Source organism: Tauraco erythrolophus, chromosome 1 (genome assembly GCF_009769465.1).
Source record: "Tauraco erythrolophus isolate bTauEry1 chromosome 1, bTauEry1.pri, whole genome shotgun sequence".
Lineage (NCBI taxonomy): Eukaryota > Metazoa > Chordata > Aves > Musophagiformes > Musophagidae > Tauraco > Tauraco erythrolophus.
This window is the reverse complement of record NC_141465.1, coordinates 8,872,970-8,890,226: the sequence shown is the minus strand read 5'-3', so window position 1 is coordinate 8,890,226 and position 17,257 is coordinate 8,872,970. Positions and strand designations below refer to the sequence as shown.

Genomic DNA, 17,257 nt, shown 5'->3' with positions numbered 1-17,257 from the left:
GCGGTTTGCCAAGAATCTAATCTATATCAAGTAAGATTTCGTGACAAATGACATCCAACCTGCTAAAACATTCACTCATTTTCTTCACTTGCTAGCTTTCAACTTCCCAAACTTTTTTGAACTCCTAACAGCTGTCACAACCCAACTTTAGCATGCTGCCAGTTACACAAGCTTTTCAAGTGGGAAAAGGAGTGGAAGTTACAAGATGGTATCCTTCCAGGCATGAACATGTACCCATTTTGTTACCCCTTCTGTCGCATTAGGGTTTTCAAAGCCACTGTCTTATTGCCATGTAATGGATAGTGTTGCATCTGTGGATGAATAAAGATTCCTTTTTGCCCCTTTATATTCTTTTACTTATCTTTAACTTAAATTATTTGACATATCTTTCACATATCCTCTCACTTACCTTGTTTTCAGTAGGCACATATTTCAACATAGTGTTAGTAAATACCAGCCATAGTTGATTTTCTTGCTGTCTCATGTTCTCTGGCCATCAATTTACTTTGCTCACAGCTAGTAATTGCATAGATGTAGTTATATCTTCCATACATGGGATGATGCTTAAGAAATTGTACTGTTCCTCTTTATTCAAAATAAATCATTTCATCTTGAAGCTGTGTTGTGGGTTATGTTGGACCGCCCCACACACAGCCGGTCACTCCCCCTCCCCCACCCCCAGGAACGAGGGAGAGAATTAAAGGATAAACGTGAAACCCGTGGGTTGAGATAAGAGTGATTTAATACAGATGATTTAATACAATGTAGGTGCTCACCACCCCTCGTATGCGAAGCCCGTCTCGTCCCGAAAACTGCAAATCCCGGACAAACGCGAGGGCCCGAAATAGAGAGGGGCAGAGAGGGAGAGAAAGAGAGAGAGAGAAAGAAAAAAAAACAGCAGAGCAACAGCGCAGCAAGCGCAAAAGAGCAAAAGTGCAAAAAGAGCAAAAGCGCAAAAGCCCCTCTTCCCGGCTGACCCTCGCTTTTATACTGGGCATGACGCTGCATGATATGGAATACTAATTGGCCAGCTTGGCCCTCAGTCTTAAGTTCCACACAAATGACAAGGGGAATCGTGTCCCCCTTGTCCCAGCTATGCTCCCCCCTTATCCTGCCGTGTTTCTGTACTCCGCACACTGAAAAGTCCTTGGAGTTTCACTTCCAACCACAAACATCAGCTTGCTATCAACATTCTTCTCAGAGTGAGCCTCTGAGTGAAACCAAAACAGGGAGCTCTTCTGGCTGTTAAAAAAAAACTCTGTCCCAGCTAAAACTGGGACAAGCTGTCAATTTACAACTTCAGAATACAGGAGATTGCAACAATGACAAAGTACCTATTGGGTGGAAATATTCCAGATACAGAAATTCAGTTCTGATTATTCAGTTTGATGGATAATAATGCTTCTGGCAATGATCAGGGAAGTAATTCAGTCCCCAGCAGAAACTTCCGTGGTTTTATACAACCAATATAACACTATTAGAGGGAATTGTTGCTGTGGGTGTTTTTTCTTCCCAAAGTCTCTCTGTAGATAAAAGAGATTAAGAAGAGAATGAGTAGAAATATTTTAATTTAAAGAGTTTTCTTTGAAAACATAAGCCTTTTTTAGTCTTATGGACATTCTGCTTAAACTTCGGGTATGGTGCCTTTGCCTAATTATTACTGAAGGAAGAGACATACAATTCAAATGTACTTTCAGCAAATGTCTGCATATATTTTCATACAATAGGACCATATACCAATCTTGTAATTTCTCTTCTAGGTAATTGATATCAGTAAGGCATTTGGGGCTTTTAGGTGGAGCCTAGGGTGGTTTTTCTGTGTGTTTTTGTGTGTTTGGTTTATTTTTCTTCTTCTTCTTCATCTGCAAGATTTGTTTTAGTAGGAGGAGATGACTTATTCTGAAAGAAGCGTCAGCAAACTTAGGAAGAAAGATGTATTTTTGCAGTGATCCTATGGACCATAGTGCCATTAGTCTTCAGTACCAGTGCTATTGCTTGTTTTGGGATCTAATGAGATAGGTCTGTAATTATATATGGTGAATGCAGTCCTATGAATCCAAGATTATGTTTTACTTGTTCTGAAATAATGTGGAGAGATGTCATGTGACTTGAGATGTGGTTTATAAAAAATATCTTCTTTCATTGTTCACTGCTTAGCTTAATTCAAGGAGGTTTTGGAAGATGAGATATTTTTACCTATGATGATGCAGCTGGCACCCACTGTGCAGCATTCCAGAAAGATAAAGAAATATATTGCCTGCCAGATGCAATACTGTGAAGAGGAGAGGAAACCTGGAACTTTTCTTAGAATAAATTTAAAATACCAGCATTCTAAAATGGGAAAAAAATCTGTTACAGCTGTACTTATTGCCAATCTTGAGATTGTGTTATTGTGACAACCTTTCAGCTGAAGATTTTATCCCTATTTTTGAATACAAAGATAAAAGATGGATTTGAAAAAGAGTAACAAAACCTCTTCTTTTTTTCTCATTAGATCCTTCAGATGATGAAGCTATTGAGAAAGCAAGTAATAATAGGACAGCAACACATCAAGATTCAGATTCCAAACCTACTGTGACAAAGAAAAGAAAGCAGGTTTGTAAATTTAGCAATTGTGTAGAGCACAGAGATGATAATGCATAGGGAAACGTAGTCCTCTCTCATTCAGTAAAGGGACAGTGTTTTTCACTCTTTATCTGATCAGTTCATGTAATACGATTGTTTTATTAAATTATTTTGCCTTATGGAAGTGATCACATTCCCGTACATTTCAATAACTTTGCTGTTTTGTGTGAGTTGAGATTGCCAGACCTGTCTCCTACAAAGTAACTGTCTAGTGATAAAAGCCTGGATGGTACTGCTGAGTGTCCTCCCCTGTAACCTTTTCCCTTTCCCTGCACACACAAGTTCTTGAAAGCTGCATTTACGTGTTGTACAGCATCTCCACCCAAGCAGGTCCCCAGTGCAAGGTCCAAGTGAAAAGGAATTTAGGTCTACACTACTAAAAACTTCATTTAAAACCAGGAGGAACTGTGTTGTTCAGCATTACATGAAGTATGCCAAGGAAAAGGCAGCAAGGTATTTGACAGACAGCATCACCCCAACTTGAGCAAAAAAAGTCATCTAGAGGTCAGCTGATTTTAAAAAGTCTCTTATTTGAAGGTAAATTTCTTCTGCCTTCCTGATACCGTACAGGAGAGTCAATTGAATGGCTGTCAAAGAGCTAGAATGACATTGGAAGCTGTCTCTCCTTGAGGTTGTGGATATTAATTTTGACCCCTAAGTCAATAGTAAATTCACTGTGTGATGCCTAGGCAGTTGTCCAAGTGAAAACCATTTGCAAGGATGTTCTCCTTTTTTGTACTAGAGAAGTGTAAAGAACACAGTAGCAATTGCTATGCTTTTGGGTGTCTTTCCAAGAAGACCAAAGGTGAAGTGATCCCAATATCTGAACTGGTTCTACATTTTGATTAGAAAACAGAGAACCAAGCAATACAGGAGGAAGCTGTATTGCCTTTGTACATGCTCTACCAGGGGGTCAGATGCTGAGGATTTCAGCTTGGTGAAGATGCATCTGGAGCTGCTTTTTATCACCATTATCTTCACTTAGGCATTTAGAACTAAGACTGTTTGGAGAAGTTGCTTTGCTCTTTCTGTGAGAATATTAGAAAGGATAACCAACACAAGTTGTCCTGCCAAGGTGGACTGGGACTGCTCAGCTGCAGCAGAACACCTGCCACAACTCTTCCTGTCATATAAAGAATATCAGTCTGCATTTTGGAATCAGGTAATTTGATGTTTAGTTATGAAACTCCAGAAAGCAATGCTTTATGGGAGTTCAAAGGCATGGATGTGTTAATGCATGTTTTTTAGAGCAAAGCACTTGCAAAATCAAACGTATTTATTGAAAGCTGGTAGTTTTGTAGTTCTGGCGTGTATAACATAACCCGTTATACTCATGTACAGATCATGGAAGGAGGGGCAGGCCACTTGGGAGGAATATAGGTCTGCTGTCAGAGGATGTAGGGAGGCAACTAGGAAAGCTAAGACCTCCTTGGAATTCCTTGCAAGAAAGGTCAAGGATAACAGAAAGGGCTTCTTCAAATACATTGCAGATCAAACTAACACTAGAGGCAATGTAGGCCCACTGGCGAATGAGGAGGGTGCCCTGGTGACAGAGGATAAGAAGAAGGCAGAGTTACTGAATGCCTTCTTTGCCTCAGTCTGTACTGCTGGAGGCTATCCTGATGAGCCCCAGAACCCTGAGGCTCATGAGGAAGTCAGGATAGAGGAGGAGTCTACCCTGGTTGATGAGGACTTGGTTAGGGACCAGTTAAGCAACCTGACCATCCATAAATCCATGGGTCCTGATGGGATGCACCCGCGGGTACTGAGGGAGCTGGCAAATGTCATTGCCAGGCCACTCGCCATCATCTTTGCTAAATCGTGGGGAATGGGAGAGGTGCCTGAGGACTGGAGGAAAGCAAATGTCACTCTGGTCTTCAAAAAGGGCAAGAAGGAAGACCCAGGTAACTATAGACTGGTCAGCCTCACCTCCATCCCGGGAAAGATAATGGAACAACTTATCCTTGGTGCTATCTCTAGGCATATCAAGGATAAGAGGGTCATTAGGGGCAGTCAACGTGGCTTCACTAAGGGGAAGTCGTGCTTGACAAACCTGATAGCCTTTTTTGAGGACATCACCCAGTGGGTGGATGATGGTAGAGCAGTGGATGTGGTCTACCTTGACTTCAGTAAAGCATTTGACACAGTCTCCCACAGCATCCTCACAGCTAAACTGAGGAAGTGTGGTCTGGATGATCGGATAGTGAGGTGGATTGTGAACTGGCTGAAGGATAGAAGCCAGAGAGTAGTGGTCAATGAGACAGAGTCCAGTTGGAGGCCTGTATTCAGTGGAGTCCCTCAAGGGTCGGTACTGGGACCAGTATTGTTCAACATATTCATCAGTGACTTGGATGAGGGAATAGAGTGCATGGTCAGCAAGTTTGCTGATGACACTAACTGGGAGGAGTGGCTGACACACCTGAAGGCTGTGCTGCCATTCAGAGAGACCTGGACAGGCTGGAGAGTTGGGCGGGGAGAAATTTAATGAAATACAACAAGGGCAAGTGTAGAGTCTTGCATCTGGGTAAGAACAACCCCATGTACCAGTACAAGTTGGGGACTGAACTGTTGGGGAACAGCACAGAGGAAAGGGACCTGGGGGTCCTGGTGGACAGCAGGATGACCATGAGCCAGCAATGTGCTCTTGTGGCCAAGAAGGCCAATGGCATCCTGGGGTGTATTAGAAGGGGTGTGGTTAGTAGGTCGAGAGAGGTTCTTCTCCCCCTCCACTCTGCCCTGGTGAGGCAGCATCTGGAATATTGTGTCCAGTTCTGGGCCCCTCAGTTCAAGAAGGTCAAGGAACTGCTTGTGAGAGTCCAGCTCAGGGCCACGAAGATGATTAAGGGAGTGGAGCATCTCCCTTGTGAGGAAAGGCTGAGGGACCTGGGTCTCTTTAGCTTGGAGAAGAGGAGACTGAGGAGGAATCTCATTAGCATTTATAAATATGTAAAGGGTGACTGTCATGAGGATGGAGCCAAGCTCTTCTCACTGGCATCCAATGATAGGACAAGGGGAAATGGATATAAGCTGGAACATAGGAGGTTCCACTTAAACATGAGGAAGAACTTCTTCCCAGTAAGGGTAACAGAACACTGGAACAGGCTGCCCAGAGAGGTTGTGGAGTCTCCTTCTCTGGAGATGTTCAAAACCTGCCTGGACGTTTTCTTGTGTGATCTGATGTAGGTGGTCCTGCTCCGGCAGGGGGATTGGGCTAGATGATCCTTTGAGGTCCCTTCCATTTCCTAACATTCTGTGATTCTGTGATCCCTGCCTTATTCACAGACTGGAAGCTATTCTGCAGTGGACTTTGCACCTTAAAGCCAGTCAGGAGACAACCAAACAGAATTATGAACGTTTGTCTTTCTAGTCTACAGGCTGTCCTCAGGCTGTCAATGAAATGAATAATTTGCCTCCAACCTGAATGGTGCATTGATGTGTTTACTTTGTCACAAACTCCGAAAGTCAGAGTATATGGCTGACCTAGAATGTAAACTTTCACACACACTCAAGCATGTTTTCACTCAACATTTGAATTTCCAGTAACTTGTCAACATGTAAAGAAAAATAATTTGTTAGAAATATAATACAGGAAATATTTTATGTTCTGTCTGTGATTAACAAACAAGGAATTTATGACATTTTAGTTCATAAATCAATGGTCCTGTTTTCTGCATTTTAAGTACTTCCATGTAAAAATAGCTTAAAAACACAGAGCACAGGGAGCCATGTCAAAAACCAGTAGGTTTTCTGCTCTGTGTCTTGCATAAGAAAAACATGCAAATGACCTTTTCTTCAGGGTGGCATGCAAAGAGCTGTTGCATGAGTAGGTAGGCAACTAACATTTGGATAGAATCATAGAATCATAGAATCGTTAGGGCTGGAAGGGACCTTCAAAGGTCATCTAGTCCAACCCCCCTGCAAGGAACAGGGATATCTCCAACTAGATCAGGTTGCTCAGGGCCTCATCCAACCGGGCCTTGAACGTCTCCAGGGATGGAGCATCCACCACCTCTCTGGGTAACCTGTTCCAGTGTTCTACAACTCTCATAGTAAAAAATTTTTTCCTAATATCCAACCTGAATCTACCTCCCTCTATTTTAAAACCATTACCCCTTGTCCTATCACAACTGGCCCTCCTGAACAGCCTCTCCCCATCTTTCTTGTAGGCCCCCTTGAGGTACTGGAAGACCGCTATAAGGTCACCCCGGAGCCTCCTCTTCTCCAGGCTGAACAGCCCCAACTCCTTCAGCCTGTCCTCATAGGAAAGGTGCTCCAGCCCTCTTATCATCTTCGTGGCCCTCCTCTGGACCCTCTCCAACTGGTCCATGTCCTTCTTATGTTGGGGACTCCAGAACTGGACGCAATACTCCAAGTGAGGTCTCACGAGGGCAGAGTAGAGGGGGAGAATCACCTCCCTTGACCTGCTGGCCACGCTCCTCTTGATGCAGCCCAGGATGCGGTTGGCCTTCTGGGCTGCAAGAGCACATTGCTGGCTCATATTGAGCTTCTCGTCCACCAGTACTCCCAAGTCCTTCTCCTCAGGGCTGCTCACGATCCATTCACCACCCAGTCTGTATTTGTGCCTGGGATTGCCATGACCCAGATGTAGGACCTTGCACTTGGCCTGGTTAAACTTCATGAGGTTGGTACGGGCCCACCTCTCCAGCCTGTCGAGGTCCCTCTGGATGGCATCCCTCCCTTCCAGCGTGTCGACGGCACCACACAGCTTGGTGTCATCGGCGAACTTGCTGAGGGTGCACTATGGAGTCACTGTCCACTGTCCACGTCACCGACAAAGATGTTGAAGAGGGCCGGGCCCAACACGGACCCCTGAGGGACGCCACTCGTGACCGGTCTCCACATGGACATCGAGCCGTTGACCACTACTCTCTGAGTACGGCCATTGAGCCAATTCCTTATCCACCGAGTGGTCCATCCATCAAACCCATGCCTCTCTAGTTTAGAGAGAAGAATGTCGTGCGGGACAGTGTCAAAAGCTTTGCACAAGTCCAGGTAGATGACATCCGTTGGTCGACCCTTGTCCACCGATGTTGTCACCCCATCGTAAAAGGCCACCAAGTTGGTCAGGCACGATCTGCCTTTGGTGAAGCCATGAAGTTCAGTCTAGATCAGATGTCTAAAGATTTTAGACTGCAGATCATCAAATATGTGTAAGTGTACAGCCATTCACCACCATGAAGTTTCTTTTTCTTGTGATATTATTTTTGATGTCTGAATAAAGTGGATTTATTATTGCTGGGCTAATAGCATACTATGCCTAAATATATATGCTGTTGTAAAGGCAATAATTTTGAGTCTTAAGATGCTCCTCTGAGGAAGCAAGGCGTTGACTGCAAGCCTGCGTTGTACTTGTGTTGCTATTGGAAGAAAGAGTTATATACTGCCTTCAAAAAAGAAGCCATGACATTTGGTGATATTTATAAATATCTGAATAAAGGGTTATCAGTGAGAAAACTGTGTTTCTCTTAGAGAAAAATTTTCAGCTCTGTGGCATGGTTTTATTCTTTTCTCATGCGGATACCTGTTGGGAATGTTTTGCATATTTATGTAAAGTAAAACAGTTCACAATATATATGAAGGGAGAGATGGGCCTGAAGTGAATGAGTGGCATTTTTCAATACGCCAAAGGGTAGTAACCCTTTCTAGGATAGGGAGCCATCGTATTTTACTGGAGGAAAGAGTTTCAGGTTGGCCCCTTTGTGGCTTTTTGATTGCTTGGTAGTATTCCTTGACTAAGTCAATCCAAAGGCTTGTTCTCTGCATAAAATAAGATGTTGAACATGGAGTTTATTATTAAAACACCTGGCAAGTGGTCTTCAAGTGTCTGTGGACAGCTGGGATGTGTAAGGGTAGAGCAGGAACTGAAGGCAGAGGGTAGCTCTGTTTCAGTCTCAATGTCTGGGAATGCTAATGGTAGGGATAGGAATGAAGAAATGTATGGTGATGTTTTAAAAGCACTTGAATCAGAGTCAGGACAGAGATTTTTTTAAAAAGAAGCAAACCAAAAATGAAAACAAAAAACATGTTAACCCTGGAACAATTTAGTTAGCTGCAGTACGTTTCTACTTGCAGTCATTCCCTTGATTTCTCGTGAAGACAAATCTGTTTATACCTGAGAAGATCGCAGGGACAGATCTCTGTTGTTGAGGCAACATTCAGTCCCTGTCACAACTTCTCATGAGTGGGGATTGATCCAGGCTGCATGATGTTCCAGCCCTAGTTGTGGAATGGTTTGCTGCCTGTAGCCAGTCCCCAGCCACATCTTCTCTAGTAGTTCCCAAATACTGTTTCAAACCTCAACCAGACTAAGGGCCACTTCTATACAGTTCTACTGCCTTTGCAAGTGCAGTGGCTGTGGTTGCATCACGGCATAGAAGGCAGGAGCAAGTAATAGGTCATTTGTTTGTGTTGAACATGGTGGTGTCCTGGATTTTATAGCTGAATTAGCTAGGGGAGGGGGGGAGAAAAAGGGAAATGTAAGCATAATATGACCAATTAAACTCCACAAATGCTTCTGATAAGGGATGTGAGAGTGGACTTGGAAAGGCACAAATGTGCTGGGCAGGGTCATATTGTACCAGTTGTCATGACGTGTCCTCTTGTTAAGGGGGGGACAGTGCAAGGAGGGCTGAGAAAGGCTCAGATACTCTGAACTTCTGTTAGCTTTCCTTTGGCCCTCGTGGCCCCGTTGAAGCTGCCCTTACAAGGGAACAAAGGAGCAGCTTCTCTGGCTTTTGGCTGAGCTCCCTTTTCTACTGATACTTTACTTCTAGTCTTTCCCCTGGGAGCAGCACTGGATTTGCTGTTCCTGAGCTTTTAATGTTCCATGAGATGAGGCTTCTCCGCGGTTTCTCGCAGGAGCAGTTTTTTCCAGCCATATGCATCAAGGAGCTTTTTCCTGCAGCTGAGGAAACTCAGCGTAGTTTCCCATTGCTCTTCATCAAGTCACTTACTAAGCTGTAAAACCTATCTAGGTATCTATTTGCATTTCCGTGAAGTGGAAGTCCCTAAGAAGGCAAAAGAAAAGGGAATTGCTGTATTCATAATAAGGAAAACCTCTATTTTGGGCAATTTTAGGTGGCTAAGGACAAATCCTAACCTTGGCTTATGTGAACAGGGACCCTGTTACAAGTGGACCTGCTCACTCAGGCACAAAAGAGGTTAATGATAGCGACACGTGTTGGATGAAGATTATTCTGAAATGCACCATGTATTTTTCTTGTGTGTGTTTGACCCTGCCTGCAACGAGGAGACAAAGCAAGAATGGGGCAGAACAAATTCGAAACATGTTTTCCTAAATTTTGCATTACAAATGTCAGAGGAAATCCAGAGCATGATAGTTTCCAATTATTCTTGCCCAGTTCCATGATATCTTTCACCGTCTGGGTGCTCACCTTAGACCCAGTTATTTTAGATCACCGTTGGCAAAGCTTAGAAAAACAATCACACATGATAATAGAGATTAAAAATATAAAGTTTTTGAAAGGTTTTGTTCATGTTTTCCTTGGTGCTTATTAAAACTTACTTTTCACCTATTCATGGAAGTGTGACTGCAACCTGTATGTTTCAACTTTCTGTTCTTTTATTCCTCTCTTGGTTACAACAACATAGATCTCAATTTCAAAATTACTCCAAATATATGTAACTGTAAGAATTTGATCCTTTCTACCTATGAAGAAGCTTGATTTGGGGGGAGGTTTCCCTAACCCAGCATTGTAGTTATTGCATCACCTCTTACCTCCCTTTAGTGACTTTTTTCCCCTCTAGGTGATCAGATATCTGATGTTTATTCTTTTTTCTTACTTTTTTTTTTTTTTTTTAATATGTGCTTTGCAGCCTACAGAGTGTTTTCTAAGTCAGCCTGGAGAAAAACAAGAGAGCACTGTAAAGGCAAAGAGGAGAAAGAAGGTATGAATGTCCTAGAGTGTGTTTGGGGACTGGGCAGTGGGTGTACGCACTATTACAAGATTCAGAATTGGGACAACTCTGTGATAATGAGAAGTAATATAGTCAAAATGTTGCAGCCTCTTCTAGAGAAGAATAGAAATTCCTAGGTTTTTTACTTCACTCACAAAAAACATTCCCAACCTGAGCTATGGGATTGTGCATATACTCCGCTTAATGGTTGTGTGTGTCTACACCTCACTTGCAAGTGTTGCACATTGAAAAAATGTAACTGCATCAGAGAAAGGTGTAACTTCAGCTGCTGCAAAATCTGCCCGGTTTCAGCAGTGCGGTAAGGCTCCAGCTGCTGTTACGTCTTTTGAGCCAAGAGCTGTCCGTGCTCGCTCTTGTCCTCATAAGTGTAAAAATAAATAGTCTGTATTGTCCCTCTGGCCATGCTCCATGCTCACCCTCCGCCACAGGCACACTCTGAAGTCTAGGTGGAGATTGTATCGCACCAGGCAAGTTAATTGTCTTTCAGGACAGACTGTAAATAGTTGGCTCCATCACAAGGCTGAGAGGTGGCCTTTTTGTATTATGTCAGGCCTCTTAATCATCCACAGAATGGGAAGAGGGAAGAGTGGGATTTAGCTTTAAATGCAGCTCTGGCAGAAGTGACCGGGGTGCTTGTTCCACTGCTACCAGGGCAAAAGCATCCCACGACAGAGATGCTGAACCAGACCTAACAGAAGGACTCCGGTTCTCAAGCAAACAAGAGGCGTGCTTAGTTACACCTTTGGTTTCAGTGGGGCTAGGCCACTAAGTTGACATACACAGCCCATCAGAAAATCCATCAGGAGATATTTATCAGGTTGATCTATGGACTCCAAACAAAGCTCTCCCTTCAAAAATAAGGAAAAGGAGGGAAAAAAGCCTTTGTTTTAAGCATCTGGAATTAATTGGAAGAAAAAGAATAAAACTTCCTGCTTGAGGAACATTTCCCCACAGCTCTCCTTGAAGGAAGAGAGTTTGCTCAGGTGTCCTTGCTCTTGAGGAATTTCTCATTAGTATCAGGCTTCTCCCCTCCAGGGTGCCATAATTTTCCTGGAGGAACCAAGTGGCCCAATGGATGACGTAATGGTCCTACGGAACGGCGCCTTATGCTGAGTTACGAAGTAAAATGAGCCTGATAGTTCTTGTCTTGCTGTCTGCTAAATCAGAGTTTCCCAAATGTGGGTCACCTAAGAGACAGATTGCTGGAGAAGAGCATTTGTCGTTGATAGGAACAGCAGCAAAGAGGTCTGTTTGTGAGCCTCATGCAAAGGCTGTGTGTGCTGCAGGTGGCCTCTGGTCATTCTTTGGGAAGACAGTTGTTATGTAGCAGAAAAATACAATGGTGCCAAATGAGGGTGAATCTTGGGAAGGAACACTACAGATTCAGGCACTGCAAAAACCTGCCAAACAGCCAGGCGTCCACTGGAAAGTCTTCCAGGGACTGCAGAGGGCTTTGCACCAGGCCAAAGGTGCACCAAGAGGAAGGCATATGCACTTCATCTCCACATATCCCACTGTCAGAGATTCAGCTGGGATCTTGTAAACACAGCAGAGGTGGAACAGGCACTGGCCAAAGTGGCAGGTGGCTGGGAGGGGCAGCTGCCTACTTTGCCTTTGCTGTAGGGTATAGTGGCTTCAGCAGCCCCCAAATAGCTCTTCCCTGTTCAGCCTTCTGCCCCTTATGCCGCCGTTATGGGAGTATTTGGGGTGTACTCTGGGCAAGAGGGAATGGCAGAGAAGAAGGGAGTGGGTGCTGGGATGGAACGGGGGAAAGAGATGGAAAAAGATCTGTCTCCTACATTAAAACTCCTGCTATAGCGCTCTCCAAAATTTCCATTGATCTTTACTGCCCCAGACCTTAGCCTGCCATAAAAGTACCCACCACCCCTCCAAAGCTGCCATAAAGACTTCCAGGCCCACCTCATTTCCCAGTGAAATCTCACTTTGCCTCACAGGTACATGCCCTATGGCTCCATCCTAACCACAGTCTCCTGCTCCTTTTCACTTCTAGGCGTATGCTGCCGTGTGTCCTCCCGACAGCCAGTTTGGTTCAGCTTACGCAGCTGAGAAGCCTTGAGCTGGCCCTTCACAGACAAATGGCTTCTCAGTGAGAGCAAGAGAGGCTTCATGTTCTTGCTGTTCTCTCCAGCTGCCTCTATCCTTGAAATTCTGCTGTTTTCTTAAATGCTGGCAGATCATTCAGATAGCGGGAACCCAGGGCTGTTCTGCCCCGATGATCCGTTTAATTATGGCATCATGGTTTAACCCCAGCCAGCAACTAAGCACCAGCCAAAACCAGCACATACAGGAAAAAACAGAGCAGCACTTTCACTTCAGTGAAAATTCAGACTTTTTATTTACTAACGTTCCTAAGGTGTAAAACACAACCATTATGGACTCATGTTGAGGCTCTAAAAATTGGTAATTCGGTTTAAAATATTACACATTTTGGAAAAACAGAGCACCTGCTGAAGTCCTTCTGCTTGACTTCTGGTTTTGTGAGCTGTTAGCTCATTTCCTTCCAAAACAGATAGATAGTTAACTCGGTTTTAATCAAAATATAACCAAGACTTATATAACCACTTGATTCCTATTGTTATGCTTCAAGAATAATAAATTAAAAGAAATTATGAAAAAAAAAACCTGAATTTTCAAACTGATACTTAAGTGTAATAAGAGCAAAACTCACAAAACGAGCTTTCAGTTATGTTTTTGTTATGGCAGCATTTCAGGTGAGTGCCAAGATTTTTTGTCTTTGGGCTCACAGACCATCTCATCAAAGTATCTGAACTCGTGTCTGAAGTCTGCATTCCCACTAAAGATTAGGGCAATCTTGTCCCATTGTAAGGTGTTTTCCTAATTAAGCTGTAATTAAGCCAGCATAACTGTATATAGTTATGGAGGAACATTTATTTAAGAGTGGTATTAGCTAGCCAAAAAGCAGAAATTATAGAAATGCCATACTTACCCGTTTTAATTTTTTTTAGAAGAAAATTTCAGATATTCTGGAAAAATCCGCTCCAAAACCTGGTGTCCCTGCAGATCTACAAAATCTGCTCAGTCAGCATTTTGGTGAAAGCCGTTCAGTGATTGAAATAGAGGAATTAAAGCTGTCAGGTAACTTATCCTATATTTAATAGACAAATCATGTTTTTCTCATTATACTGTTGAGTTCTTTTCTGCAGAAGAAAGAGGTCTTGAGTTGTACTTTTTTATGGAAATATTTTTTATACTGTATATTAATTGCTGTTTAAGTAGATATATTAGTTTCTTTGGAATAAATGTGAGGTTTCTTGGAGTTACGGAAATGAAAAGAAACATTGTTTTAATGTGTCCTTTTATTATAACGTATTAATTTCAGGAGCTCACTTTTCTAATAGAAAATATATGATTCCTAATAATAGCTTCCAAGATGCTGACAGTGAAAGTGAAAATGTATTTTGTTTCTGGGATTATCTGAGTCGATCCAGATGCATAATAGGAGGGCTGACAGAAGCAGACAAAGAAACATGAGATGTCATTCTGACGTGGTTATGAGATGTTGAATGCAATAGTTTTTCAGGGAGTGGCATGAAATGAGATGGTAGTTTTGGTCGAAGTGTAAAGCAACCCAGGTTTTAACCATAACAAGGACCCTCTTAGTTTCCCATATTGTGTCTCCAGTTTCCCGTATTGTGTCTCCAGTTAAAAGCCAGTGATAGAAAAGGCAAAGCAGGACAGGGCAGAGTTGGCTTCTGTGAGTAGGAGGTTACATTAGAGATAAAGGCAACACTGAACTTCTCTACCTCTTACTCTGCGAGGTCATTTTATAGGCACTGTCTATGATTTGTTGGTAGTGCTCGTGAAGAGCAAACGGCCTGGTAGCTAACCTGCATACACCTTTGGTACTTCTTGAACTCTTAGTGACCTGTGCCCAATGTAGGAGCCTTCTAGCCCAGCAGTGGTTTCTCTCTTTTAGTGTTTAAGCCTGTCTTTCTACATAAATACGCTCCTCCGTAACATCCATGATTCTAGGTTGATCCTTCTTTATTTCTATGGGGTAGGTTGATCCTTCTTGTTGACTCAAGAAAATCTGGAGAAGTCCCATATAGATTGCTTTGAAAAGCTTATGTTAAATATTTTTAGACCTTTAGGGTTTTTAGCAAATAATAAATTGCTTTGGTTTCTTTCTTATTAAAAGTGACCCTTTCCCATATGGATTGGCTCTTGGGTTGGATGGAGATATTCCTTCTTTCTTTTTGTGCTGGGAGTGGAGGCTTAGAGTGCCAAGGAGTGTACGAACTTCTACAGCTGTCAAGTCATTCACGTCAAAGCACTGAGCAAAGAGCGAGCAGCTACTTGGAGTGGTGTGTTGTTATTAACTGACAAGGTGCAGAAGGTCAAGTTTGTAGGCAGCAGGGTCACTTGCTGCAGTCCGGAGCTATGTGTTTTTCCCCTTTCTGAAACTTCCATTTAAAATTGTTGTTAATACTCCAGTGTTGGTGAAAAGTCAGTGACCAAAGCTCATGTCCTTTAGAAACCATCTTTTGAATTGTGCGGTCATTAATGAGACTTAATACATTCAGAAGAGCAAAACAACAGGGAAGATATTTTGCCAGTGAGAGGAAAGGACCATGGTGGATGTGAAGAGCTCTCCTGTTACCACCAAATGTTTATGGAAGGGCAGCCCCTACCCTTCCCCACTAGTGTCAAGTGCATGTCTTAAACATGATTTTAAAAGTAAGTCAGCTGCTGATCCTTCAGTTGTACACATTCATTCCCTTTGGAGCTCAGGTCCCAGTAAATGTCAATCTCTGGATTTAATAAAAGGGATCAGCGCAAAATAGAAGTTTTTAGCAAGACAACACCCATTTAATGGAAGATACAGTGATGGAGAGCAGCTACGTTAAAGAAACTACACAGGCAGGACTTCAGCCAGCCATCAGCTCCAAACCAAGTTTGTCTCACTGTCTGTTCCAATGGAAGTCATGGATCGATGCTGCCAGCATTAGCACAATGCACCATCCTTGTGAACATGAATAACATCTATAAGGAAACCTCCTTAATTTAGCTAAAATCCATCAGCAAACATCTCATTCTATAGACAGGCACCCTGAGACACTGTGCTTCATGCAGAATGACCACGGATATGTGGGACCCTGAAGACAGAGTTGTTAATGCTCTGCAGGACTGTATTGTTCCATCAGGCAAATGACCCTTAACAACGATGGCAAGTTTGCAGACCATCTAATTTTAATCACCATTTTAAGAACTTCGACTTTCTGTGTAGACAGTGGAGAAAGGAAAGGCCTTCCAAAGAACCTGTTTAGGACCTTGTCTTTCTTCATTGCCTCTACATGAAGCTTAAAATTAAATGGCATGTCTGCCACAGAGCGCTTTTAAGACTTACTCATTAACAGTGACCAGGTAAAAGACAGATAGGCAGTGGGAAATGAAGTAAGAGGGAGGCATTGAAATGCAGTGTCAGTGTTACCATTAGGGCTGATATAGTTAGGTATTTTGCCACAAAATGAAAGGTCAGAAAGAGGAACAAACTTATTGACAGGTAGATTACTGGTAGGTTCTCGCATTTACACAATATGAATTGTTTGGATGATCTACAAATGGATTCCATTGTAGGTAGACTGGAGGAACAATCTCGCAGATTGACTGTAAGACTTTTGGCTAGGACTTTTGACTGATTGTGGCAAAGACACATGAAAACTTTTTTTAATGTGATCACACCTATGCAGCCCTGTATTCAGGGGTTTTCATAATGGGAGAAGAGAAAGGAATTGCAATTGAGTTGAGTAATGTTACCTTCATTGATTTATCCAATAAAGTCTTTTGCTTCTTGTACATGGAAGTGTACATTGAACTTTGTTTCACAAATGGTAATTTATTGATGATGGATTTTAACACAGTTGTGATTTCATCAATATAACTAGAGATATATATACTTCTTTAGTATATATATATATACTTCTGCTGTTAAAAATTCATCAACAAAAATATTTTTTCCTTTTACATTTCAGATTCCTGTTTTTTGCCAGCCAATGACCTCACCCATAGTTTTTCTTCATACCTGAAGGAAAGTGAGTTAAAATGTTGGATGAGATAAAAGTTGTATGAAAAACACTGTTAATGCGATATTATTGCAGTTTTTATCTGCACCTCCAAATATTTTTAATTATGAAATATTAATAACTTTAAGTTTTGGGTTTTTTTTTTCATAACAAGTCTTGTTTTTCTGGCTCTTTTTTACTCTTATCACTTTTTTGTATCAAAATGTTTTAGAGTTTCTTTTAATTGCTAGAGATTATTTGTCAGTAATTTATTGCGGCTTCGTAAGTAGGTGTGTGTATTATCCTACAGTAAAAATCCTGCAGCTGTCTGCTGACGTGAACCAAGAGAATTTTTTTCTCTTATATATATTTATATAGAGCTTGTGGTCTAGTAAATGTATCTTTTCTATTAGTTTTCTCTGATTCAAATTACCATATGTGGCAAATGAAGATAATGGGGACTTGTCACTTTACAAACTGTTGATTTTTAATGCGTATCTAATTTGTTCATTAATGTGATATTTCTGTATTTTATCTATTTTAGGCATTTTATTTTCCAATTTCTCAGCCATGACTAAACGTAGAAGTGTTGCCAGAGATCCAGACCTCATAGGAGGCAGCATGTGTGT

The 17,257-nt window shown here is 42.3% G+C and overlaps 1 protein-coding gene across 3 annotated transcripts in view; it reads left to right on the top strand.

Moving 5' to 3' along the window:
• Positions 1-17,257, top strand: part of CMSS1 (cms1 ribosomal small subunit homolog) — a 252,196-nt gene that overhangs the window by 227,739 nt on the left and 7,200 nt on the right. For 2 of the 3 annotated variants that reach the window (XM_086623861.1, XM_086623795.1), the window contains 4 exons: positions 2,465-2,595; positions 10,483-10,554; positions 13,572-13,701; positions 16,599-16,658. In XM_086623861.1, coding sequence (XP_086479987.1) covers positions 2,465-2,595; positions 10,483-10,554; positions 13,572-13,701; positions 16,599-16,658 — 393 coding nt within the window. The remainder of the gene's footprint in view (positions 1-2,464; positions 2,596-10,482; positions 10,555-13,571; positions 13,702-16,598; positions 16,659-17,257) is intronic. The other variant, XM_086623941.1, reaches the window with a different exon arrangement.